At 35.8% G+C, this 25,329-nt stretch overlaps 3 protein-coding genes across 13 annotated transcripts in view; 2 read left to right on the forward strand and 1 right to left on the reverse strand.

Annotated features, from left to right (window-relative positions):
* The window catches only part of ZNF148 (zinc finger protein 148), a 40,922-nt gene extending 15,698 nt beyond the window's left edge, over positions 1 to 25,224 (forward strand). For 4 of the 9 annotated variants that reach the window (XM_075152798.1, XM_075152797.1, XM_075152799.1 and 1 more), the window contains 8 exons: positions 4,884 to 5,229; positions 6,434 to 6,559; positions 9,600 to 9,723; positions 9,958 to 10,070; positions 10,387 to 10,470; positions 13,515 to 13,560; positions 16,435 to 16,553; positions 16,910 to 25,224. In XM_075152798.1, coding sequence (XP_075008899.1) covers positions 4,900 to 5,229; positions 6,434 to 6,559; positions 9,600 to 9,723; positions 9,958 to 10,070; positions 10,387 to 10,470; positions 13,515 to 13,560; positions 16,435 to 16,553; positions 16,910 to 18,502 — 2,535 coding nt within the window. In that variant the 5' untranslated portion in view covers positions 4,884 to 4,899 and the 3' untranslated portion in view covers positions 18,503 to 25,224. Of the gene's footprint in view, positions 1 to 4,883; positions 5,230 to 6,433; positions 6,560 to 9,599; positions 9,724 to 9,957; positions 10,071 to 10,386; positions 10,471 to 13,514; positions 13,561 to 16,434; positions 16,554 to 16,909 lie in introns of those variants that run through there. The other 5 variants (XM_075152801.1, XM_075152805.1, XM_075152802.1 and 2 more) reach the window with 5 other exon arrangements.
* The window catches only part of PARP9 (poly(ADP-ribose) polymerase family member 9), a 542,373-nt gene that overhangs the window by 281,343 nt on the left and 235,701 nt on the right, over positions 1 to 25,329 (reverse strand). The window lies entirely within an intron of this gene.
* Positions 18,724 to 25,329, forward strand: part of SLC12A8 (solute carrier family 12 member 8) — a 70,604-nt gene continuing 63,998 nt past the window's right edge. For all 3 annotated transcript variants that reach the window (XM_075152806.1, XM_075152808.1, XM_075152807.1), the window contains exon 1: positions 18,724 to 18,812. The gene's annotated coding sequence lies outside the window, so the exon portion shown is untranslated. The remainder of the gene's footprint in view (positions 18,813 to 25,329) is intronic.

Raw genomic sequence — 25,329 nt, forward strand, 5'->3', positions numbered from 1 at the left:
ATTAATTCTGTTCTACAAATAGATATTAAAATGCAGATGACTTTCATATTTTGTCTATCTGTTATTAATCCTAAAGCATATTTTCTTTTTTCATCTCTCATAAATAATCTTTTAAATCCTAACTACAGAAACTCAACCCAGTACTGTACGTATGAATTTTATTTTTAAAGTGAGCCCAACTAGTATCTCTGGATACTTGCTCATTATTAAATAATGCTTTACTATTTGCTTAAGGAAAGAAGGGAGAAGACAGAATAACGCTTACCCACCATCAGTCGAAATGGAGAAAAAGAGCTGGACCATGTGTTTTTCTCTGGTAGCTAAAAAGTTTTGCCACTTTCCTTCAGGGTCTCTGTTCAGCTTTACTTCATAGCAGCCACCATCCCAGCAGACTTTTTGAAATCCATTAATGTTTTCTTTTGATTGTATTTTAATTTTCGATTCTGAATTGGAAAGGTCGTCACACTTTTCATTTAGTATGTTTTTGTTTAAATGGCTGTTTCTTTAATTAGGAATATTGTCTTTACCACTTAGCTCTCCAACTTACTGCACCAGTAATCTTTGGAAAAACTGATGTCAGGGTTACTGAAATGAATAGTTCTGAAGTACTGCTGTAGGGTTTGGCGTAGCAGCAGTTTTTGAAATGAAGCAACATGGTTCACTGGCTGTGGATGTTCTGCAAGCAGCTGTGGAGCACTGTGTGAAACAAGAAGGTGCTGGGGTGATCTGGGAGACCTTTTCTGTGCAGTCCCTCCCCTTCTCCTTTCTCCTCCCCCAAAATCTGTGCACACCCAGGAAGCTCTGCCTGGAGATTTCTCTGATGAAATGCTTTGCCTCGAGTAAAGGTTTGGAGAACCTCTGCCAAGCAAAATGGATACTTTAAAGATTTTGTTGACAGCTTTTTTTTCTCTTCGTATATATTCAAAGAAAAATCATATGATTATTTGGTGAAGCGTAATAAAAGTTCTGAAATTCCATGGAAAACATCTCTGCAATAAGGATAACAATGTTTTTATTTCACAGATGCATCTTGCACTTGAAATATTTATTTAGTCTTTGCAGGCTTGGTAAAGTGAGCTTGTTTGAATGCTTTTAACTTACATTTTCTTTATCACACTGTCATTCTTCCAAGAACACTTCTCCTCATCTTCAATTTAAATGATAGGATTGCTTTTATGTGAGCCCAAAAGGTGTCAGTTGACAAATCGCACGTTTTACTGAATTGATTGCAATTGGGATACTTCTTGTTTGGATTAATAGCTTATTTTTGTTTGTGGTTCTTCATTTTAAAACAGTACCTGCGTGTCATTTAACTTACATTGCGTTTCATCACTTAGAATATGCAGCCTAGCACTATGAGTTCTCATTATTTTTCTATGAAAAGCCAGATGTTTGAAAGCCTGATTTAATAAGCAGTACACTTACTGTACCAGCTTCTGATATGACTCAAGATCATGACTGGAAAACAACTTGAGTGCTTTCGGTTGCATGACTCTACTAAGCCTACTAGTCAGGGTGAGAAAGAAAAAGTTTCCATATCCTTGACAACTGAGAGAACTAACAAGATCAATAAGTACCAGTACACTGCTAGCCTCTCTTCTGGGCAGCTGCTGTATCTTGCCAGCTGTCCTAAGATTCTGCATGTGTCACAAGTCTTCCCGCCTCTGTTGGTGAGAGTAGCAGGCTTTTCTGCACTCTTAACCACGCAGTCTCTCTATTTGCATTTGCTTGCCTACCTTCCTGCCAGGAAATAGCTTTAAATCCAGGATTTCTGCAATTCATAGCTAATTTCAGAGTGATATGGCAGTATCCTCCATGTGGAACAACCTTCTGTGCTGTTTTCATCAGTGGCTTGAGCAGACAGATTAGGGCCACCATGTTCTCACACTTGGTGCTGTTTGTTCTTCCTTGAATGTGTTTCAGCATCTTGAGTTCTTGTGTTTTAGTACCTGTCCACGTCATTCCTCTAAAGAATTTGCAGTGACCTTATGCTGTCACGTTTCTGTAGTGTGGAACAAAAGCATAGTGAATGACGATCTGTGTAAGATGTACCCTGCGTATGGATGAACTTGGGATGAAGGCTGAAATGAATAAATATATCTGCTTGTTTTCCTTGGAATCTGTCTTTCATGCTACATATTTAAAATGCCGTGCCTAAGAAACCAGTCTCAACCTTAGATCTTTTGCGCCATCTCTTATCAAATAATGGCTCCACGGGAGGCAGATTCTTAAGAACTTCAGTTCCTTCTCGCATTTCTTACTTGGCACAGGATAATCCACATTGATAAGATGATAAATTCATCCTCATTTTCTTCTTTTAGGAGCACTAAGGTCTGTTGCAAGATCTCTCTGGGAGATCTGCACTGGTGGAAAAAATACAGCCTTAGTGCTGTGCCAGGCTTGCTTTTTGTTTGTTTGGTTTTGTTATTGCTGAGAAACTATCGGTATGGTTTCCCGGTTACCTTCAAAAAATACTTCATGGATTATATATGTGTGTGGCATACCGGACATGCATTTTCCCTTGAAGACATGTGAAATCTCATTCTCTTACTATAAAGTGGATTAATTTGGGAGTAAACTTGTCACCTAGCACTACCTGAGCTCACTTAAGGTATTAAGGAATTGTTGTCTGTATTTGAAGACAGATGCAGTGAAAATTAAGAGTAGGTTTTCAAACTTTGTCACGTTAGAATTGCAGAAGAACAAAAAAGGACATATTGCAAGCATAAATGTTCTGAACAGAAATTTTCTGCATGCTCTCCTCCTGTCACAGGCTTTTTTGGTCCCTAGAATGTGCTTTTTATGTCGGAAGGAAGAATATTAAAAATTTTGATGACATTGTCATATATAAACAGATTTAGCTTGGTGACTCGGTCCTCCTGACTTCCAGCAGAGGAAGGCTTACTAAAAAAAAATCTAATTGACTGAAAAGCTTCTTTCTTTGGCGTGCCTCTTAAATATTTGAAACTCAGAGAAGTCAGACCATCCTGTCTGTCAGCCTTTCTATGATATATTCAGAAATTTAGAACCTCTCACGGTAGAGAATAGGGACCAGTGTTCTTTCACTTTCGAGTTATATGACATGAGTTGCTAGTTATACAACATGAGTTGCTACCAGGAGGTGTTTGGTTTTTTTTTTTTTAATTTGTTGGGATGTGTAGTGGGTTGGTTTGTTTCTTTGTTTTTTTTTTTAGGAAATTGAGTGACTTTTACTTTCAGAAGGTTAAGAACTGATAGTAGTATTTGAAACAAAGTATAATATAGCAAAACTTGGCGATCTTTTTCAGCTGTTTCTGCTGGTGGCTTGCATTCCTACCAAGTACTCTAGGATCTCACCTGAAGAAAGAGCACTATTTATTTTGAAAACTCAGTGTAGTTTGGTATAAACAAATCTTCACAAATGTTTGAGATACATCGAGAATTTTCAAAAGATTTTCCTGGTGAAGAAAATGATTTGGAAAGTGATCAAACAGAAAATTGAAATTTAAACATTTCATGTACATTTGTTTGATCCAGTCTTTTTGCACGTTGGCAGACTGTTAAACTGGCAGGGGGTTATAGTGGTGCAGTTCTGCAGGGTGATGGCCCTGCCGATTCCAGGCAGAGGGACTTGATTTCTTTGGTTATGAGTTGTCATCGAGAGCTGCAGGGAAAGAAGCGTAGCCTCTGATTTAAACTGAAATGGAGATGGAACCTTTCAGCGTGCTGCACTCTTAGGGAGACAGAATTTGAAGCTGGTGACTAGCAATATACCGACATCACAGTTACATCATAATTCTGAATGCATCGAGATCAAAGGTGCTGATGCTGTCGTAATACTCCTCAAGATACCCGTCTTGTGCTATGGCTAGGCCTGCTCTGTGCTGTCCAACTCCGCTGTGCCTCTGCTCTCATCCCTCTGTCTGCTCTAGCCTTTGCCCTCCAGCTGTGGGGAGATGGAGGGATGGAGGAAGGATGTCTGTCTGTCTGAAGGAGTAGACCAGAGCACTGTGGAATAGGTAGAAGTTACGGCCCTGGGGAATAGGGTGGAGGAGGCTGACTGCTGTGACTGGATATCCAGTACGCCAAGGAGAAGATGATTCTTAGGACTGCCTTGCATGTATAATAATAAGTAGAATAAGTAGATGCTGCCACTTCCAGCTTCACCAAAGCCTGCTGCCCTATGTTAAAAAACAATTAATAATGCCATGATACTTGTTGGAGTATTATGATTTTATTATCTGTCTGTATATCATGTCAAATGTAATGGTATTGCTATTCATGAGTGGAATTTATATTTCCTGGCTAATGCTCCTGCTTAATGGGTGTGAAAGTGATTGCCTTTTTTATAAACAGATTTGACCTCTCTGTAGTCTTTGTTTGACATATACCTTTAGCCAGAAAGTTGCCTTTTCTCTCACTTGTGGATATTAAGATGTTCCAGCAGCTACAGTATGCCCTGGGGTAGCAGTAGTGAAAGGGCACTTAAAGGACAAGGAAGTAGGGAGAACAGGACCAATATGAAAGAGGCGTTTGTAAAAGACTGTCAAAATGGAAAAGGGAACAGAGTAAAAAGGGCACACAGGAAAAAAAGTTTTCTAAGGAATGAGAAGGAGGAATTAGCTATCATTTAATTACCAGAATTTTGCCAATAATCAGAAGGCACTTTGATTTGAAACTTTTTATTTGAAAGTGTTCGTTTGTGTACACATGCATGTGTGTGAAAGGAGAATCTTTTCATGTTGAACCAAGATATCCAACTTTTCACTTTTATTTGGATATCAGTTTTAGGAATGCATGTGTGTATGTTGAGTACTGACTGAGTTCTTATAAAATGTTTTTAAGTGAAAATTTTAAGCAAGAGCACCAATTGTAGATGTTTACTATTAAAACTTTCTTTGTAGGTTATTGCACTTAAGAATGAACATTGAAGACAAGCTGGGAGGATTATTTCTTAAATGTGGTGGCATAGACCAAATGCAGTCATCCAGGGCTATGGTAGGGATGGGTGCAGTATCTGACCAGTCTGGAGTATCGGGAGACCGGCAAGAGGCAGTGCTTCAAGATCGGACTATGGCGCACCAAGAAATTCTTGCAACAGATGAAGTGTTACAGGAAAGTGAACTTCGACAGCAAGAGATGATTTCACATGATGAACTCATGGTCCATGAGGAGACGGTAAAAAATGATGATGACATGGATACGCAAGATAGACTTCCTCAAGGGCTGCAGTATGCTGTTAATGTCCCTGTAAGCAATTTCTTTGTGAAATATTGGAGAAATTACTAGGAAGCTTGATCTGGTAGTCTAATCCTACTCTGGCAAGAATCTATTAATTGCTTGTTTGGATTTTGATTATGAAAATATTTATGAATGGATGCTATTTTTGAAAATGTCATTTGCCTCTGGCTGTGGATAAATTTTGCCAATTAAGTATAATCTTTAAGTATCTGTTTTATAAATATTTTATAAGCAGGCTGTTACCATAAAATTAATGCATTAAAATGTGCTCTTTTAAATATATTTAATGTTCAAGGGTAACTACAAACCAGAATAAATAGCGTTATTAAAAGGTGCATACTGTTTATGCTGTTCATAGTACTATTTAGTTTCTTTTGCTATAGGAAGCATCTTGTATGTTTTCAAAGTATGTGGACGCTTAGCAATTGCATTCACACTGCAGGTTGGACTGTGACACTTCATACATGACCATAAATATGCCCCTCCTCGATATCTCATAGAAGGTGTACCTCAGCTTTCCCAGAGAGAATATAGATGACTTCCTTTTTGAAAACAGAGCATCTGTCTGTAATGCAGCACATCATCACTGTTACCCTTCAAACATAAAGGATAATTACCAGGACTTTAAAAGTAGATAGCCTTATATACGAAGAATAATCTTTAGAAAGGTAGCATTGTTAAAACACTACTCTGTTAGCTGTAGATCAGGTGATTCAGGCATTAGAAAAATGTAAGAGTATCATGCTCTTAATTAAAGTTTGCATTAGATTATTTTCTGGAAAAAACTTCATTAGCACTATTCTTGTTTTTTTAAAAAATACTTCTGTCTTAAATATATAATAAACTATTCCGTTAAATCTTGCATTGACAATACATGGACTAAAGTAAAATAGGTATGAAAAACTGAATGGTTTTACAGATGGAAGTGATTTTAATATAAGAACTGATCTCAAAATCACCACAGGTCAGAAGGAAAAAAAGACTTTGGGAGATGAATGAAAGGATACATCAAAATGTCACTGTAGAAATTAACTATGCCCTTTTTATTTAAGATACTTATTCCTTTCACTTAAATTTCTGAAAGAATGAAGCCACAAGATAATTCCCTTAGGAAAAGGTTTTCTGTTTCAGCAGTTTGTCATCTTCTAAAATTGAAAAATTGCTTTTCTGTAGTGAGAACCTTACCTGAAACTGGCACTTGGTATCTTAACAGATCAGTGTAAAGCAAGAAATTACCTTTACTGATGCATCTGAACAACAGAAACGAGACAAAAAACAAATACGAGAGCCAGTAGATTTGCAGAAAAAGAAGAAAAGAAAACAGCGTTCACCAGCAAAAGTAAGACATTGATTTGGCAAAACCAAGATTAAAAGAACCTGAAGATTTGGTTGACTATGACTAATTTCATTAGCATTTGAAGTAGTTAGGCTGGAAATTGTTTGTTTGCTCAGTAAAGATGCAGTCCTGAAGTTCACCAGAGACCCAAACCAAAACCTGATATAACAGTGTTTTTCTTTGAACTCCTTTTAGCAACACGAACCCTTGACATATTTTAACATCTGTCTCTCCAGGCAGTTCTCTCTCCAAATATTTTTTTTTAAATTATGAGTCAGTAGCTTTGTAGACAATTTATAAATCATTATTCTGTATCTACCTAATAATAGTTGTGCTTTTCTGTGAGCCTGATAATTTTATATGCTTCATGCATAGTAGTGAAAGGTTTTTAAAAAGAAATCTAAAATGGTAGTTCTGAAAATTCTAAAAAGTTTACTAATATATATAAAATAATTTACCCATAGGGAATATTCCTGTGGTCATAATCATCTTCATATATGTATTTATTTATATCAAAAGATTCTTACCATAGCTGCTGGTTTGTTACTTCAAAATTTGTTTTGTAGATCCATTCACGAAGAGTATGTATCCCTGTATGTCTGAAAACAATTTTCTTCTATTGAGACGCACTTCAGATAAAACCAGAATCATTTCACCTCATGAGGTAGCAGTGTTATATCTTCTAGTAATTCCCCAAATCAGTATTAAGCTTCAGACTTAAAATAGAACATATATAGGCTGCTCTGATAGGCAAAAATCAGTTATATATGATCACACAGCAGCATTAAAAATAAGCCTACTCTGAAATCAACCCAGACTGTGTATACATTGAAGGAAAACTCATCCCAACACCAAGAAAAACTCCAAAACCTCCTTTTGTTGGCCTGGGAGTGGGACCCCGCAGTCCTTCTCAAAGCACTGTCAAATTAGGTTGCACCTGTAGTATTCTTGGAAAGTTGAGAAATTGTTTCAGATTGGGTGTGGAAGCAAGTTCCAAGTCCTGTGCATCAAGATACTTCTCCCTTTGATAGAAAAAGGCGATCTAGGTTGAGTACCTCCAGAGATCACTTCCATGGAAACATGGCAAGGTAGGAGAGGCATGTGTCCCTCTTTCTACAGACATGTACTTGCATGCTTCCTTTTTATCTCCTAATCTGTCAGTGTTAGTCTTTTGAGATGACAAAAGATTGAAAAATGATCAGGAGAATCGTTAAACAGGTTCTTTTTCAGTCTCTCTTCCCTTTTTTCCAAACTTGTCAGAGTAGAAAGGCAGGAAGAAGCTGAAGGACTGACATAGGTGAGAGCCTACTGCAGTTTAAGTTAGTATTCCCAGAGTAATGGGGTTGATTTTCCATCCAAACAGCAGCTGGGACTTTTGCAAATGGAAGTCAATTAACATACTGAAACATTTTAAATTTTATTTCATATTAATGTAGTCATCACCGAAGTAAAAAGTCAATAGCTTTTATGAATCCTGTCTACTTTTCCCTCTTCCACGCACACAAACACATGTGCACACGCATACATACACGCACGCGCGCACACACACACACGCACAAGCTTTTTTGTTGCTTTTATTAGGAAAACTGCACTGACAAAGTTAACTTTCTTTATTTAAGAGGTAGTACAATGAATGGATGCAGTAGAAGAGCCCAGGTTTAGGATAACCGTGAAATTAAGTGTATTTTCTGCACAATTACTTTAAAATTTCAATATACTATATGAAAAACATTTCATAACATGTATTTAAATTTATTTTAAATAACCAGACAGTGTTTCATTAGCTGTATGTTGTTACAGAACAGAGTTTTTATAATTGCCTGTATCTGTGACTTACTGGAGCTGTAACATACCAATCTTACAAACGTATGAATGTGCTTGTCCTTCAGAGTGAATGCACAAGAATTTGTTAGCTTGAGACTTTCACTCTTGCTGAGTTTTGATGCAGCAGAATTAAAAATTGTTTAAGTAGATCCTACAGTATTTGCTACTATTGCATAGATACTATTTCAGTTATTGACTCTCTCTCATCACTGTCATAAAACCTGAAACATCGTAGCTAATCAAATTGCAGATGTGTTTCCCCAGCAGACTTTTATTTTTTGTTAATAATAAGGGACTAAACTGTTTTACTTAAGGTTACTTGAGCTCTTCTTTATAGTTCTGTTTCCAGTTAAGTAAGACTTTTGGAAATGTAATTTGTTTACTGGTTTTCTTATTCTCTTGCCAGAGATAATAGAGAGTTTGGGGTTTGGTTTTTTTCATTTTGACAAATTAGGGAAAACCTGTGATGAGCTTTATTGAATAAGGTAGATATGGTGCAATTTTTTTCATTTAAGTTTTTTCAACTTTATATGAAAATAGCAGCTTTGACAGCAAAGCAATTGAGTGTGGCAAGTTGAATTCGTCAAAGAGATGCTCTAATATGTATATTGAGTGAGCAATGTTTATTGAGTGAAAAACTTGAAAGGGGAGAAGAATAATACTATTTTCTTGGTTGTTTGGCTTTGGGGTTTTGGCTTTTAAAATATAATTTTGTCTCCGACACTATTGGTATTATTTAGATATAGATAATTTGTATGACTATCCTGGATAAGTTTTAATGCCTTTTAGCAAATTAACAATCGTGATTTGAAACAAGAATATAACTTTTCACTTTTGCTTTAAAATATGATTATCCATGGTTCAGTGCCCAGAGGTGGTTTGGTTACTTTGCATCCTTTCCAACAGACGGACAAAGTAAACAGTAGCATATAAAGTGACTCAGCTGTGAATAAGGGAGGTCTAAGCTGATTTTCCATGAGCTGCTTTTGTCTCCGTCCTGTTGAAATATCTCTTAATACACGAAACACAAGTTGGATTGAACTGCAATTGGAAATGTATACTAAAAGCCTAACACATAGCTTTGTAGAAATTAGCATTGTTTTACCTGAAATACTTAAATTTTCTGCATCGAAAAAATTAATGTTTTTTTTTTTTTTTGTAGTTAATAAGACATCTTTAGAGGGTAGTGTGAGAACAAATTTTACTCTTTTTAAAATAGATCCTTACAATAAATGAGGATGGATCACTTGGTCTGAAAACCCACAAATCTCATGTTTGTGAGCATTGCAATGCTGCCTTTAGAACCAACTACCATTTACAGAGACATGTCTTCATTCATACAGGTACTGCTTGACTTCAAATTTGTCTTTTCTACTATATAAATAGTTGCTTACTTATGTTAAAAATGTTTTCAGCTCTATGCGAATTTCAGTTTTAAGAGTGTAGCTAACTTGGCATCTAAGCTTAGAGATTCCATGCACCAAAGTGTCAAAAGAATACCAGAAAAAAAAAATCAACATATGTTTAATAAACTGAAGACCTAGCTGTTTACAAGGTTTCTTTTCTTTCTTTATCAGAAAGTAATGGGTTGACTTGTAGCCTAAGTGCCAAAATTGACCCCTTTGTAAAATGTGCTCCGGCTGCTTATTTGCCTGATGAGGTATCCCTCTGGTTTGGAGAAGTGAAAAAGGTACTTACTATTATAATAGCTTGCCAGTATCCTGAATGCAGTCTTACGCCAGCATCGTGATTGATCTTGTTCATGAGGAAATTACAGCCATTTCAGATCACTCTTCCGTGCTAGTCTTAATGTGACTCTTAGGACCATGGAAAGAATTCTGCAGTTCATATACTTAGTAAGGCTAATGTCTTTTGGTATTAGAGTATTTTTGGAATTCGCTCAGATGCTGGTTTTTTAATAGACTTTTTAATATTCCTCAAAAGTAGTTATCAGAAAAAACAGTGTGTAGTTATTAACTTATGGATGTGGAATTATATTGTTCAAGGTGAAAAACCATTTCAGTGCAGTCAGTGCGACATGCGTTTCATACAGAAGTACCTGCTACAGAGGCATGAGAAGATTCATACTGGTGAGTATAGTGCCTTGAGTATCTTTACTGGCGTGCTTAAAAACTGTTTCCCCACTCAGGCAAGGTTTCTGGTAATAAGTATGCAGCCTAAAACCCTGTTGTAGTTTGTTTTAACTTAACAGATGTTATAAAACTTTTACAAATAAATTAGTTTTGTGTTTTCAACTTGCTCCACTTTTCTTTGGCTGTAAAGTAAGTATAAACTCTAGTAAGCAAATCTGAAAGTAGTATTCTATGAATAACCCCAAAGCAGCAAATCCTGAAGTTCATGCATTCATAAAAGTCAAGGTTTGTTAAGCAGTTCTATCTTCTGTTGTATCAGGTTAATACAGACAACGGGGACTTCCAAATTACATTTCAGTAGATTTATTTATTTATTTATTTATTTATTTATTTTGGAATTTGATGGAAAAGTGCCAGGACTAAAATGGCCAAAATGCCTAACCCCAAAGGTATTAGTATCAGCTTTACTTTTAACTTTTTTTTTTTTGAAAGGTTTAATTCAGAACTGTTCTAAAAATAAGAGCCTTAGTTTAAAAATATGCAATATAGGTCAAATAAGGCCCAAAGTTTTAAGCCAAAGAGAGTTAAAGTTTATACATGTTTATTTTTTTATCTTCTTGCACCGCACAAAACCACATTCTTTAACAGGTTTGGCTTCATTGGGTTTTTGGCATTTTGGTGCATGGCCTTTCAATCCCTCTTTAAATATTTTGTAATATGGTCCCTTTGGACTAGATGCCAATTTCTCAGCCTCTTTTTCAGAAAAGCAGAGCTGGTGAATGTGCACAGTGTTTCTTGGCTGTAGCATTTAAATGGATATGAAAGCTACTAACACGCAGTGCAGTGTGTGCATGTGTAAGAGTTGAGAGGGAGAAAAAAACTCTGCAAAATGAATTTTCAGAGCAGTGTACAGGGAGTTACATGCACAAATGCCCTGTTGTTTATGAGATTTTTGTATCCTAGGTTGCCATGAGTCCAGGCTAAGTAGGTTTCCTTCAGCCAGTCAGCCACAGAAGAGTCCTCCATTCTTCTGTCCAGTGTCTTTGTTCTGCTCCTAGTCTTTCCTCTGGCTCTGAATTGGTGAACCATGCTGCCTTCACTTTGTGTAGATACTATTCTTGAAAACAATGCTTATTCACTCTCTTCCATCTATCTGCCCCCCCACCTCCCCCCCCAAAAAAGGCAAAAATTTAAGTGCAGTCTTCACATTTTTCAGAAGATTTTTTTTTTTTTTTTAAATGAGGATTATTCCCTGTACGTGGCTTTGAAAATGAGAGTCTGGGCAATAGAGTTAATTAACACTTGGCTGAAAATATTTTATAAATGGATGTAATTATCTTTTAAAATTCAACTTCTAGCTCTAATGAGAATTCTGTGTTGATTGTAAGCTTTGGAGGGAGGGTGTGGTGGTGGTGGGGTTGCAGGTTTTTCTGCCAGCTCTTACATCTACTAGTCTTTGTTTAGCAGAGAATAAGCTGCCATTTAACAATTAACCATGTTGTTATCTGACTTTTTAGATACCTTTGTTTTCCTCCTTTCCTCAGCATCCTGAGGTATAGTTTGGTTGTTTCTCAGAAAATTGAAAATGGTGATTGTGTTTAAATTGTTGAATTATGGGTGTTTTCCTAGGTGACAACTAGTAGCTGGTTAGGAGAAAACATGTAAGACCCAGCTTCCAGGAGTGGAAGAAGCTTTCTTGAAGCCCATTTAGTTAGCAAGTATTTGACTACTGCTTAATTTTTGACTTGGCCCAGTTATAGTATAGCTAATTGGCATTCTACATACCTGTCTGTGCTCTCACTTCTATATGACAATATTCACTACGGGGCCTTAGCTGTTCGTGTAGCGTTACTCTGTTGTTCAGGGCTGCATAATTGAACACATCCAGAAAAGCTGAATTTTCAGCTTGCTTCTCTCACCAGAAGGTGAGCAGTGGGTCTGTGTTTTACTTTGATGGAAGTAAAGGAAAGCTCTCTTTGTATTATTCATACTCTTTTAAGAAATATTCCTTATAAATTCAATATTGTATTTTTTTCTTTTTATTTTGCATTTTTATCTCTCTGAATGACCGCTTTTAGCACCAGCTTTTGTACAGTGTTCAAAACACTGATGAAGAACAGGATGTTTCTTACTCTTTCAAAGATGTTTATCAGATTTTCCAGTTTATTTTAAGCCAATTGGAGACAGTGGTAACACTTAGAAGCCTCATTTTATGCCTGTTACAAGCCCAGAATTTACAGGTGCTCCAGCTAGTTCCAGCGTGATTTGAATTCGGTTCTTTGAACCACTCCTTCGAATGTAATGTTATGAGGGAGTTAGGAAGCAATCAATGAACAGCCTTACTCTGTGTAAATAATTAAATAGTTGCATCTAAAAGCAGACATTGCATTAATACAAAATTCACTTACTAGAAATAATTTTATGTAGAGGAGGGCAGCAGTGCTAGAACCCTGCTGCTAAACTTGTCTCTAATGGTACAGAAAATCACCATTTCAGTTGTAAGAGAGGGAAGAGTCATTGGTACACAAATATTTTCATGCTTTGAGTTTACTAGGCTCACGAAGATGCTGAATGTTGTGGTTTTTTTTTTTTTCAAATATGTCTGCTTTCTTTTTGCTTAGAGATGTTTCTATACACCTTACCCATTCATGCATTCACATGTCCTAATTCCTATTTTCCATTTTAAACACAAAAAATGAGATTACATTTTAAAAAAAATAAAGCAACATTGGGGCTAACAATTCAAGCGCCTTATTATTCAGTCATGCTGCTTTTTTATTGCCTTCTTTGGTATTTTATAATTTGCATTTTGTCTGTTTAGATTTTAAAATGCCTGGGGGTTTATAATTGTTACAGCCTTCATGCACATACACATGTATTTGTACTACACTTCATAAATAGTTCTATTGCTCATTTTTAATAGATTTCCAACGTAGACACAAAACGTAGGCTGTTTTCGTAAATAATGCATATAATTATTGTATTGTATTTTTAAATTTTGACTTTTTTTTCCTACATCTGATTCTTTCCCACTCACCAAGACATTTCAGAAAAATATGTCCTGGATTCTCCCTACACTAGCAAAAGGTTATTATTAATGATTTCCTCCATTTGTGATAGATCCTGTTTGAAAAGTACAACAAAATTTCAGAAGGCATCTGAAGTTTCAGGCTTCTGCTAGGAAGAAATTGTTATAGGAAGCATATCTTCATATTAATTTTTAATCTTTTTCTAATATTATCTCCCTTATGAAGGTTAAAGCAAGAATTAAGTATGGTATCAGTTTCACAAAGCGTTTCTTAATCTTACTTCAAGAGTGTTCTGGAATTCTACTGAAAAATACTATTTTCTGTGTTGTACTGAGTAATTCAAGGGCAGTGTCCCCGAACTTTTCTTTCCGTTGAGGCATGGCCAGCAGTGCCTTCGTATGTACTCTCAAAGTCTCCAAAATAGCTGGTGGTGGTAGTATTCTACAACGAAAAACCTCAGAAGCCCTCTTTGGCCCTATTTAAGCCTTGAAAGGGGAACAGATAGCTGGGAGAGTCTGCTGCCAGTAAATAGCCAGCTGGAGCAGACAAATGTTAAGGAGCTCTGTGACCGTTCACTTACAGGAATGTGTATAAGGCTGAAGGTAAGTGCATCAGTGAAGCGTTCTGCATTTGAGCCTTCCTGGGATAGCGGGATAGCTCCTTAGAGGGCTCTTCAGAGCTAGAACAGGACTGAGCTGTCTTGCTTCTCTGACTTGGTTTGGCTTCTGTGAGGCTCAGCATAGTTTTCATCCCTAACAGCTGCTCCTTTCTCTAAAAGAGTTTAAGATGTGAAAGCAAACTTCCAGACAACGTAAGGAGAATTGTTCAAAGGGGCTACTTAAAAGAAACACAAAGTAGAATAACGGAGCAAAGGGAAAGAAAACAGTAACAAGAATTAAGTAGTTGTCTTTGGGAATGGAAGGGTTCCCGTGTATTAAACTAGAACAACGAGACCTAAACCTCTTGCCTCGTCTTCTTTAAAAGTGAAGACATGGATTGGAATTTGATTCAGAAAGTCTCAACAGGCTTGGTGCAAGTAAAACACCATAGTAGTTAGGGTGCCTAACGAATAAAGAGAATGAAGAATGAAACTGGAGTTTGAAAGTTAAGAAATAGGCCAGAGAGGAGGATTTGCTTATGGACAGTACTAGAAAGGATGATATGATAGGTGTTATAATTTATAGAGGGTGCTGAAAAAGCAAAATTTTATGGTGATTATTAATAAGCAAGAAATGGTAAAAGTTAGTCTCTGACTAAATGTGAAAGAAGAGTGAGGATGCTGAGGTTGTGAGCCTGTAGAAGAAGAACTGATGGAACCTGAGAGGTCTTAGGAGAGGAGATAATTTGGTTTAGGAGAGAATAAATTGGAATAATTTCATCCAAGAAAGGGATTGGCTGAGAAGCCACATGGAGGGATAGGAATTAATAATTGGAAATAGGGCATAGGCTTACAAAGAGAGAGATTTAGAAATTGCTTGGAATTAAGAAGGTTGAAACTCTGGGCATTAATGATCTGACCAGGAGCAAATGTGTGGGTGATACAGATATTTTCCATTCTAGTTTCTACAAATACTGGCATCATGTTTTAAGGTACCCTATTTCCATTTGTAGAAGGATGTGGCTAAATATCTCTATTCTAAATGGAAATTATGCACTCTAACAACATTTTAAATAATAAAATAAAATGTATTAACGTTTTAATAATTATTAGTAATAATTTAATAAAATTAGTTAGTAAAATAATTTTTTAAGAATAAAACCACCTCAGAAAAATAGAAATAGTCTGCATATTTCTGGAAACAAAAGATAGCTGGTTTATATGGCAAAAATCAGTGCAGTACAATATCCAGAACAAAGAGGATGTTGACAGATGCTGCCAATACAATCCCTGAGCTCTATGTCAATTCAAAAGATTTCATAGTAAATATTAAGTGGAAAGATTACTGTTGTTCAGGGTGAGTTCTATTAAATAATAGTGAACTTTTGTAAAAGCAAACCTAACTTTTCAATGCACTTGGAATTTTTAAGTTTTGTCAGAGAAACCCAGAAAATAAAAATATCAGAGGGAAGATGTAAGGCAAAAGTTAAAAGAAATACAAAGATAGAGATACTACATGTTCTGAAAGGATCATTGCAGGGCTTCTTTGTGAGGAAAAATAAGGGGAGAACTGAAGATGAATTCAGGGCAATGAATATTGTCTGAACAAATATTTCATGAAAGTAAAAAACAAAACAAACAAACAAAACAGCCAAACAGAAAAACGTGTGAGTTTGCCAGCGTCAGTTCAGCTACAGAGGTTTCTTGTTTTCAGCTTAATTTTTTAAATAAAATATTTTTAAAATTAATTAATTATTTTTTAAAAACTAAAATAAAATAAATAAATTTGGGTTTCAATCAAAATTTTAGGATTTTTTTCAGAGCAGTTATTTCAATTCTAAATAAGAGAAGGGAAAAAAAATGTGGAAAATAGAGAGTACCCTACAAAAATTTTAAATTAAAAGCTTGGAAATGCATAATTCTCTTCTAGAAGGGATGGGTTTGAGCTAAATGAGTTGGTGAGAGAATTGAGGTATTTTTATACAATCTTCTGCCCTAAAAATAAAAAAAATATAGCAGCAGTTTAGGAAGGTTATCTTTGTAGTTCTTCCTTTGTTAGGTTTAAGACAGATATCTGCACCTACGTTAGAAAGAGAGGGAGAAAATCTAGTTTTAAAGGTTTTTAGTGTAAAAGCTCACCATAATTTTGAAGCATCAGCTACTGATCCTGGGAAAATAGTGATGTGAGCAAGCCCTATGCTATTTTTCAATAGCAACAGACTAAGTCCTGTTGTTTATTACTTCTAATAGAGAATGTAGTATTTGACCTGGTAATTATATGGAAGAACATTGATTTATTTTTTTAGATTAATATTGCTACGTGTTTTTTTTCAGGTGAGAAGCCATTTCGTTGTGATGAATGTGGTATGAGGTTTATTCAGAAGTATCACATGGAAAGGCACAAAAGAACTCACAGTGGAGAGAAGCCTTATCAGTGTGAATATTGTTTGCAGGTAAGATGACTTAGTCAAATCTTTCGCAATTAAAAAACAAAACACCAGCCAATTCCCAAGTAGTACAGATAGGATTTTCTCCAGGTGTTGTAGTCATGTGAATATAAATAAATGTATAAAGAATGTTTTTTCTGTTAAGGTGGGCGGTCGTGGTGCACAGGTGGAGCAGACTCACAACTGCCTGTGCTTGATTTTATTGATTATATACTGTTGTATATATATTGATTATATACTTCATTAGAAGTCGGTAAAGTGGATGAATTGCCAAGTAAATTTGTTAGAATGAAAGGTTTCTTTTCTTTCTGCTAATGTATTTATTTTTCTGTAATAATAATAATAAAAAAAATCTTTTGCAGTATTTCTCCAGGACTGACCGTGTGCTGAAACATAAACGTATGTGCCATGAGAACCGCGACAAGAAACCGAACAGAAGTGCCACCAAGGTTGGCTTTTTGCCATCGGAGGAAGATTCTGGTTTCTCTACGCCTATGAAAGACAGCTCCTTGCCAAAGAAGAAAAGGCAGAAAACAGAGAAAACAAAATCTGGGGATAAGGAAAGCATGGATAAATCAGAACAGAAGAAGGACAAAAATGACTATTTGCCTTTATACTCTTCTAGTACTAAAGTAAAAGATGAATATATGGTAGCGGAATATGCTGTTGAGATGCCACATTCTTCGGTCAGTGGGACGCACTTAGAAGAAGCAAATTCTGGAGAAATACACCCACCTAAGCTCGTTCTCAAAAAAGTTAACAGCAAGAGGAGTCTGAAACAGCCACTTGAGCAAAGTCAAACCATTTCACCTTTATCCACATATGAAGACAACAAGGTTTCAAAGTATGCCTTTGATCTTGTGGATAAGCAAAGTTTACTGGACTCTGAAGGTAATGCTGACATTGATCAAGTTGACACATTACAGGAAGGGCCCAGTAAACCTGTACACAGCAGCACTAATTATGATGATGCAATGCAGTTTTTAAAGAAAAAGAGGTATCTACAAGCAGCTAGTAATAACAGTAGAGAATATGCCTTGAATGTCAGTACTATAGCATCTCAACCTTCAGTAACACAGGCAGCTGTGGCCAGCGTCATTGATGAAACTGCTACAGCCTCAATATTAGACACACAGGCACTGAATGTTGAAATTAAAGGTAACCATGACAAAAATGTCATTCCAGATGAGGTACTGCAAACTCTGTTAGATCATTATTCACACAAGGCTAATGGACAACATGAGATATCTTTCAGTGTGGCTGACACTGAGGTGACCTCCAGTATATCAATCAATTCTTCTGAAGTATCTGAGGTCACCCAATCTGAGACAGTTGGAACAAGCTCTCAAGCTTCTTCATCAGATAAAGCTAGTATGTTACAAGAATATTCAAAGTTTTTACAACAAGCTTTGGACAGAACTAGCCAAAATGATGCCTATTTGAACAACTCGAGCCTTAATTTTGTGACTGATAACCAGACTCTTACAACCCAGCCAGCATTTCCTTCCATGGAGAAGGTCTACACGTCTATACCCGTCAATAGCTTTCGATCGGGAATGAACTCTCCATTAAGAACAACTCCAGACAAGTCTCATTTTGGACTAATGGTTGGTGATTCGCAGCACCCTTTTCCCTTTTCAGGTGATGAGGCAAATCATTCTTCTTCCTCCTCTACACAGGACTTCTTGGATCAAGTAACTTCTCAGAAGAAAGCAGAGGCACAGCCTGTTCATCAAGCATATCAAATTAGCTCCTTTGAGCAGCCCTTTAGAGCTCAGTACCATGGGGCAAGGGCTGGAATATCATCTCAGTTTAGCACTGCCAATGGACAGGTGAACCTTCGGGGACCAGGGACAAGTGCTGATTTCCCAGAATTTCCCTTGGTGAATGTAAATGATAGCAGAGCTGGGATGACTTCTTCACCTGATGCCACAACGGGCCAGACTTTTGGCTAAGAAATCTTTGTAAATAATACTGGCACTTTAGAACACATTTGTCAAAAGGGGGTTGCTCTGTATAAGATGGAGTTCTGTACAGCTTTTAAAAGCGCTATGTTAAAACAAAAGTAAGCTGATATTAGCAAGACCAATAACTGCTTCTTTCTTTTTTTTTTTTTTTTTTTTTTTTCTTTTTTTTTTTGGGTTAGTCACCAGTCATTGAACTGCCTGATGTTGGTGCCCCTATCAAAGGCAGTTTATTATTCACTTGTTTGAATCCAGAAAATATTTTACCTTCTATGAAATTTAAAATAAACAAAATCCCCAGGTAAGACTTCCCCCATGATTGTTTCCTTACTGGTTTCCTTGTATGCTTTGGGAGGACAGTTTATTGTCTGATACTATTCATACTGTCATTTCTAAGCTTGTCAGCATAGTCATTGCTCTTCAGCAGGGAATCAAGATGTACTAGAAACACAGAATAAACAGTAAGTTTCAAAGTCAAGTAAATATGGTTTTAAAAGATGGCATTTTCTAGAAAAATAATCTTTCTTCCATCTCTCTCAAAAATAATTTTAGACCATGTGCCCTTTATTTCTGCTTTGCATTACCTTGAGTTGTGTTTGGAGGAAAAAATGAATTCTGATAGACTAACTCTACTATTTAAAAGTCTAATTAATTTAAAATACTTTAAACACTTTTTTAAGCAAAATGCCTAACTGCTAAAGCCTTTACTTCATTCCCGAAGTAATGTGTATTTCTTTGTACAGCTGAATCTAGATGTAACTTTTTAATGACTTTTTCATACACAGGTATCAAGATTTTGAAGTTTTAGTTAAAATACTCTGTAGATGACATTCCCAATTGCATAATGCTGTGTATTCTGAGATTTAAAAGCTTAATTGTACTTTACCCTACATATTCATAATGATTAACATAGAGCACTTAGTCAACTGATAGTTTTTGATTTCTCAAAAAATAAAACCATTTTTAGGTTTGATACGGTTTCATCATTTTCATCTCATACAGCTCCAATTATTCTTTTCAGTATACATTGAGATTGGGTATTCTTAGCTTCTGTAAAAACTGTTTTAATTCTTCGTCTAGAATTTTGACAATTCAGATCATTAAATTTATTGAAGTATCCCCGAAAGCTGAAGAAGTGGGCATTCAAATTCCCTATCTTTTTAGTGTTTGCTTAGTGAAAGTCATTACAATTTTACCAACCAAAACTGCTGAATAATGCTAGTGAACAGGATTTCTTTTTCCAGCATAGGCGAGTGATCAGAAGTTTTCGTTGCATTTCACAGTATAAATAAACTACAAAGTTTATCCCTGTACCATGAATCTGTTTTTTTGAATAGTACTTTGTCTTGAAGTATGCAGTATGGTACGATAAGTAGTTCCGTGTGCATTTTTAAGGTGGTAAGATTTGAGTAGCATAACTATTGTGTAGTTTAAGTTAACAAGTTACAGATTTTTGAACTGTATGTTCATTCTATTGCACCTTCCCTAAAGGGACACTGTCTGGTAGTTTAAGGCAGTTTAAGCCTAATGTAGGCTGATTAACCAGGGAAAAACACACACACATACACACACCCACGTGTATATATATAGGTATGTATGTATATGTTTTGTTTTGTTTTTTTTTTTTAATAGGATTACATACATCCTTTTACAGCAGTATTGCTAGCTGGTATCTCTCAGGTGAAGCCATCAGCTAGGAGAAAAGACTGGACCTCAAGGGGCTAAAATATATCCTGTTTTTTAAGACAGGACTTGAGCAGGACATACAACAGTTCCCACCTCTTCCCAAAGCAGTAGCAATATTCTTCTTAATTTTCATTACTAGGAAACTGATCCCACTCTGTCTCTTTTCCCTTACGGTATCACTATTACAGCACTAACTTCACTTGGCACAGTTGAGGGAGAAAGTGCATTTGTTATCCATAGCTTGCTTCTTATATTGAGAAGAAATACAATTTACGTAAACTTGTTACTTAGTACTTTTGTATAAGGAAACAGGTTCTGTTTTGATTTATTGACCCTGTGTATAATATAGGAAGGTGTTTCAGTGTGCTATGACTTACCAGTAATTTTGTCTGAGTTAAGAATGAGCATCAAGGGAGAATAGTAAATTCCTGATGGATTATTAATGATACATGTAAACAAATTTATTTGAAAGAATGTTTTTAAACTGATTCATGTCTCTCTGTTTTTCTTCCTTTATGGTCAGTTTGTTTTTTTGACTTCCCGTACTAGTTTGCACAGACATAAGACTTATGGCCCCTATTTCCCAGGAAGCCACTTCTTGTAACGCTTGTTTCATTTTCAGTGTTTCATTTCCGTGACATCCTAGCTTGTGCTGCCGGAATAATACTGTGTTGGCATCTTTGTTGTAATGTCCTGCCGTTGCAAGTAGATGGCCATTAATAGTACTATTTGTTAAAGACAACAAGCAGCAAAAGCCAAAATAAAATAAAAGGGCTAGATTATTACTGCACTTCTCTGGCCCCATAGGGAGGTAAGAGGAATAAAGCCTGCTTCTCCCGAAGGAGATTGACTCAGCTTTATTTTAAAAAGTTATTGCATTGATCCTCTGCTGTGAGAAAGTGATGGAGGAGTAGACGGGAGTGGCGCTCGCTCCATGCCATCTTCACACTTAGGAATTGCTGCTTGGGTGCGTGAGTGAGCAAGCTATTGTACAGAGTGAAGGAGCTTCCTCTTCCCCGGAGCAAAGTGGGAGTCAGATGAGGAACCGTTATTCCTTATGTCGCAGCTCATTCCCTAGCCTGCTGCTGAGCCATTACAGCTATACTCTGTGCCTTAGGACAGGTTGTGAAGTCCCCGTCCAGCCCACGGGGACTATCTCGTAGGGTTCTTCCACGTGTACAATTACAGCGGTGGTGTGAGTAGTTGATACGCTGATGCTTGAAGCTTTCTGTACTGGAGGAGTTAACCAAATATACTGCTGCGATTTCCTGAGTACGTGCCCTTTTATTCAGGAATAAGTGTGTATGTAGTTCTGGGAGGTTTAACTATGTAAAAAGCTCTGGCTTGTTTAATAATTACATTATTTAATAACATTTTCCACTGCTCGTGTTTTGCTGCTTTTAATCTGCTACAGATGCATGCTCTTCATTTTGATCTGGTCAGTGTCCATTTTTGTTAGTTTTCCATGTATGACTAGAAAAAAGCAATTTTGGTTTTCTGTTCTGTTCTTGTACTGATATTGTTCAGTCAGTCAGCGTAGGGCTGGGCTGAGCATTTGTATTCCACAGAGCCAACAACAGACGTTTTTACTTAAAGGTCATGCAAGCACTGAATGTGTGTGTGTGTGTAAGGTGGAATTTTTTGGGGATATTTCCTCGTGATAGAGCAATGATGATTTTAAAAAAGAGGAAGTTGATGACGTTTATTACCAAACTATATATGTATACACAATACATGTTTGTGTGTGTGTGTATATATATACACACACGTATTAACAGGCCATATTTTGGTCCTAAATTACTTGACAGTGTCCCTTTTAGCATGAATCCTTTGATATGTTTTACCATTAATATAACAGACAATGAAGGAATCAGCTTGTAATGGTATACTAATAGGCATTTACATTTTCTTCATTTGATTTGAGAATGAATTAATTATAAATTGCAAAGTTTGGAGAGAAGGATTAACCATGTGTATCACTGTATGTTGGTTTATGAATAACAACATAAACAATTTAAATTGGATGATAAAAGAATTATGTTTATGATCTTGTGTCTCCTAGTGTTGTCTTTAGGAAAATTGTGTTTCAAGAAGAAAATAGGACAAGAAAGTATTCATGTAAAGTAACACTTGCATTATTTTTATATTGTACTTGTCAGTTTTTTGGATGACGGGAGCTTTTCGTTGTTAGTTGAGAAGTACAGTAAAATCTTGCTAATTCGCTGACCGCTAATCAGAGCATCTGATAGGTTTGTACATCTCTTCCCCACCTCTCTGCAATGGTCTAAAGTAGCGAGGTCTCATATTAGTAATACTGTACTACTTCACCCAAGTATACTACAGAATCTCTATTAGTATACTGGGAGGTAGAAGAAGTATTGAAAATTAAATTACGGTTGTCAAAATAAATGAACAAAGTACATTTTGTGATGTGACATCCTTGCTTTTATTGCCTGCTTCTTCACTATTTTCAAAATTGTCATTTGTAAAGGGTTTCTAAGGCATTGCTGCGAATTATTGGGGTTCTACTGTAACTTTTGGAGTTTATTCTAAAATATTCATGTTCTCCTATGAAAACTTTCCACCTGGACAGATACATTATATTCCATGCTTGTTCAGGATATTTTTATAGTATTTGTATCATATGTAGTAACTATTTGAAATGAACCAGAATATTTGGATGAATCCACTCTGAATTTTGCAGCATTGGATTACTTTATGTATGTATATTTGCTAAACTAAATTTTTTTGGCTTTGAGAGCTTTGATTTTTTTTATTCTTTGTTTGCTTGTTTTAATACCATTACAAATCGCAGGGAAAATCCTAATACTCCTGGGAATCCGTTTGGAAATTTTAACAGGCAGAAATATGCTTATGCAGTAGGTACCAGTACACACATGTGAACTTTCAAATTACATGGTTGGTACTGAAGCAAATGAATAATGTTACAGTTTCCTAGTGTTAAATGTTTTACTAAAATGAAGCCTTGTAACTTTGAAAGTTCATTCAACTTACGGTAATGCATGTTTATGTTAGGCATGTAATGCATTTAGCTAAAACTCACTTTGCAAAGGACAAGTACTAAGAAGGTATTACTGCTAATGAAAAGACATGTCTTTAAGTTAAAATTTAAACTTTTGTTCAATTTTAATTTGCTTTGTGTCAGGGAAATAAATTTATAGTCGCTTTTGCTCTACTCGGCATATAAAACCTTACGTTTCCTTTTTAAAATTACATCTTTTGGTAGGAAACACAAACTGAAGCAAGCAAACATTTCTGAGTTGTTTCTTGCTTTCCTTAATCCAATGGATGGAAAGGTAATATTGTGTAAACAACATTATTTTATTTTTTTATGCAATATCATGCTGTAAATATGATTTATCAAATAAGGATGTACCTATGATTGAATCTTTGATTCTGCACAGCTAGAGTTTATATATAAATATAAATGTGTCTTGACAATCAAGGACTTATGTCAGTCTTCCTTTATGACGTTTCTTATTGTTATGCATTCCATTTGTTTGACTTGAGTATTTGTATTGTCTGTAAAGTATGTAATGTTTTTATAGCTTGTTTAAAAAACAAACAAAAAAGCCTGTAAATACGTACGAACTGATTACAGTACCGCTCTGTTAGAAGGCATATGATGATGTACTGTTTGTAAGCAATAATACACGACAGTGCTAACTTTACAAGTAGCACAAGGATAAGTTCCAAAAATACCTTTGGGAGTTAATAGCCTTGTTTGAGTTAATGAATATTCTTAATCTTTTTTTTATAAATAAATGCAAGTGTCCTCCTGCTGGAGTATATAACATTGTTTACACAGCACAATGTCAGTCACAGAGGGGACAGTCTGTAGAGCTATGGCTTCATCCGTACACACTTTGAGTAAGAAATGAATGGCTTGGCTGCACTTCTGCAAGATGAGGAAGACTGCAAAAGTCGAATAGCTGTGTCTCTAGCGGATGAGAGATACTATTCTGCTTCTGTGCTGATTCCTGACAATTCCTCTACTCAAATTTGGAGTCTTTAAGTCCTGATATTGAAGTGACGAGACTTGAGCCTCCAGTAGAAAGGAGTAGTTCTCTTCTTATTTCATATGCAGATAAACAGTGAACTTACAAGTCACCTCTTCATTTGAGTTGCGTATTTTTCAAATTATGAGCTATGAGATGATGAGATGGGTTTATTCCGATAAACTAAACGTCAAACTTATAGTTTGAATTTAATAGGTATTAGACTGTACAGAGCAGCATAACTATTTGAACAGTCATCACTGCTTTAGAATCCCCCATCCCCAATTTATAAATGTATATGACCTACATTTTATAGAAAAAAAATGTTTTTAAATGCTAGTCATTTATATAATATGTGCTTTGAAGGATTTGCTAGTCCACTTCTGTCACTTTTAGTACACTGGTATCTTTTATATGTAATGTATGCTTTTTATTATTATTATTATTATTGTAGTAAAGCATTTCAGTAGGAGGAATTTTACAACAGTATGAGGGGTTGAAATTTTCATTGTCAGAAATGAATTATTATACTGGACTTTGTCTGTGTAGTCTTGTCTTTCTTTTAATGCTGTCTGGAAGGGAACTTGGTATTCAATAAAGCAAGTGACCTCCTTTTATTTTGAAGGCATACTACGTAGTGCTGAATTGGAGCTGGAAATATGATGAATTTGAAGACAGAGAAATTAGTACAAAATCTAGTGTACAGAAGAAATTGTGTTATGAAAAACCTTATGATATATATAGTGGAACACTGTTACAGTGCATTTTCTGATGATAGTGTTATTTTCCTGAAGTCCATATGCCTTCTTTGTATTTCAATTAATAAAAAAAAAAATTAATCCGTATAGCTAAATTTAGGATAATAGGTTTATTTCAATGATTATACAGTATTTCTTTATCCTACAACATCTATTCCGTCCCTTTATTATCAGACAAAAGACCGTAACCGGAATTCCATCAGTAAAAGTATGTATATAGGTGAGAGATGGTTTTGTAGGAACCTGAAAAGTATGAATTTGTATATTCCTTATGTTTCTGACAGAAATCAGTACGTGAGTCTCTCTTTATTCCTGTGAAATGAGGAATTTCCTGATATTGAGAGAGAGAGAGAGA

This window comes from Calonectris borealis, chromosome 6, assembly GCF_964195595.1.
Source record: "Calonectris borealis chromosome 6, bCalBor7.hap1.2, whole genome shotgun sequence".
Classification (NCBI taxonomy): Eukaryota; Metazoa; Chordata; class Aves; order Procellariiformes; family Procellariidae; genus Calonectris; species Calonectris borealis.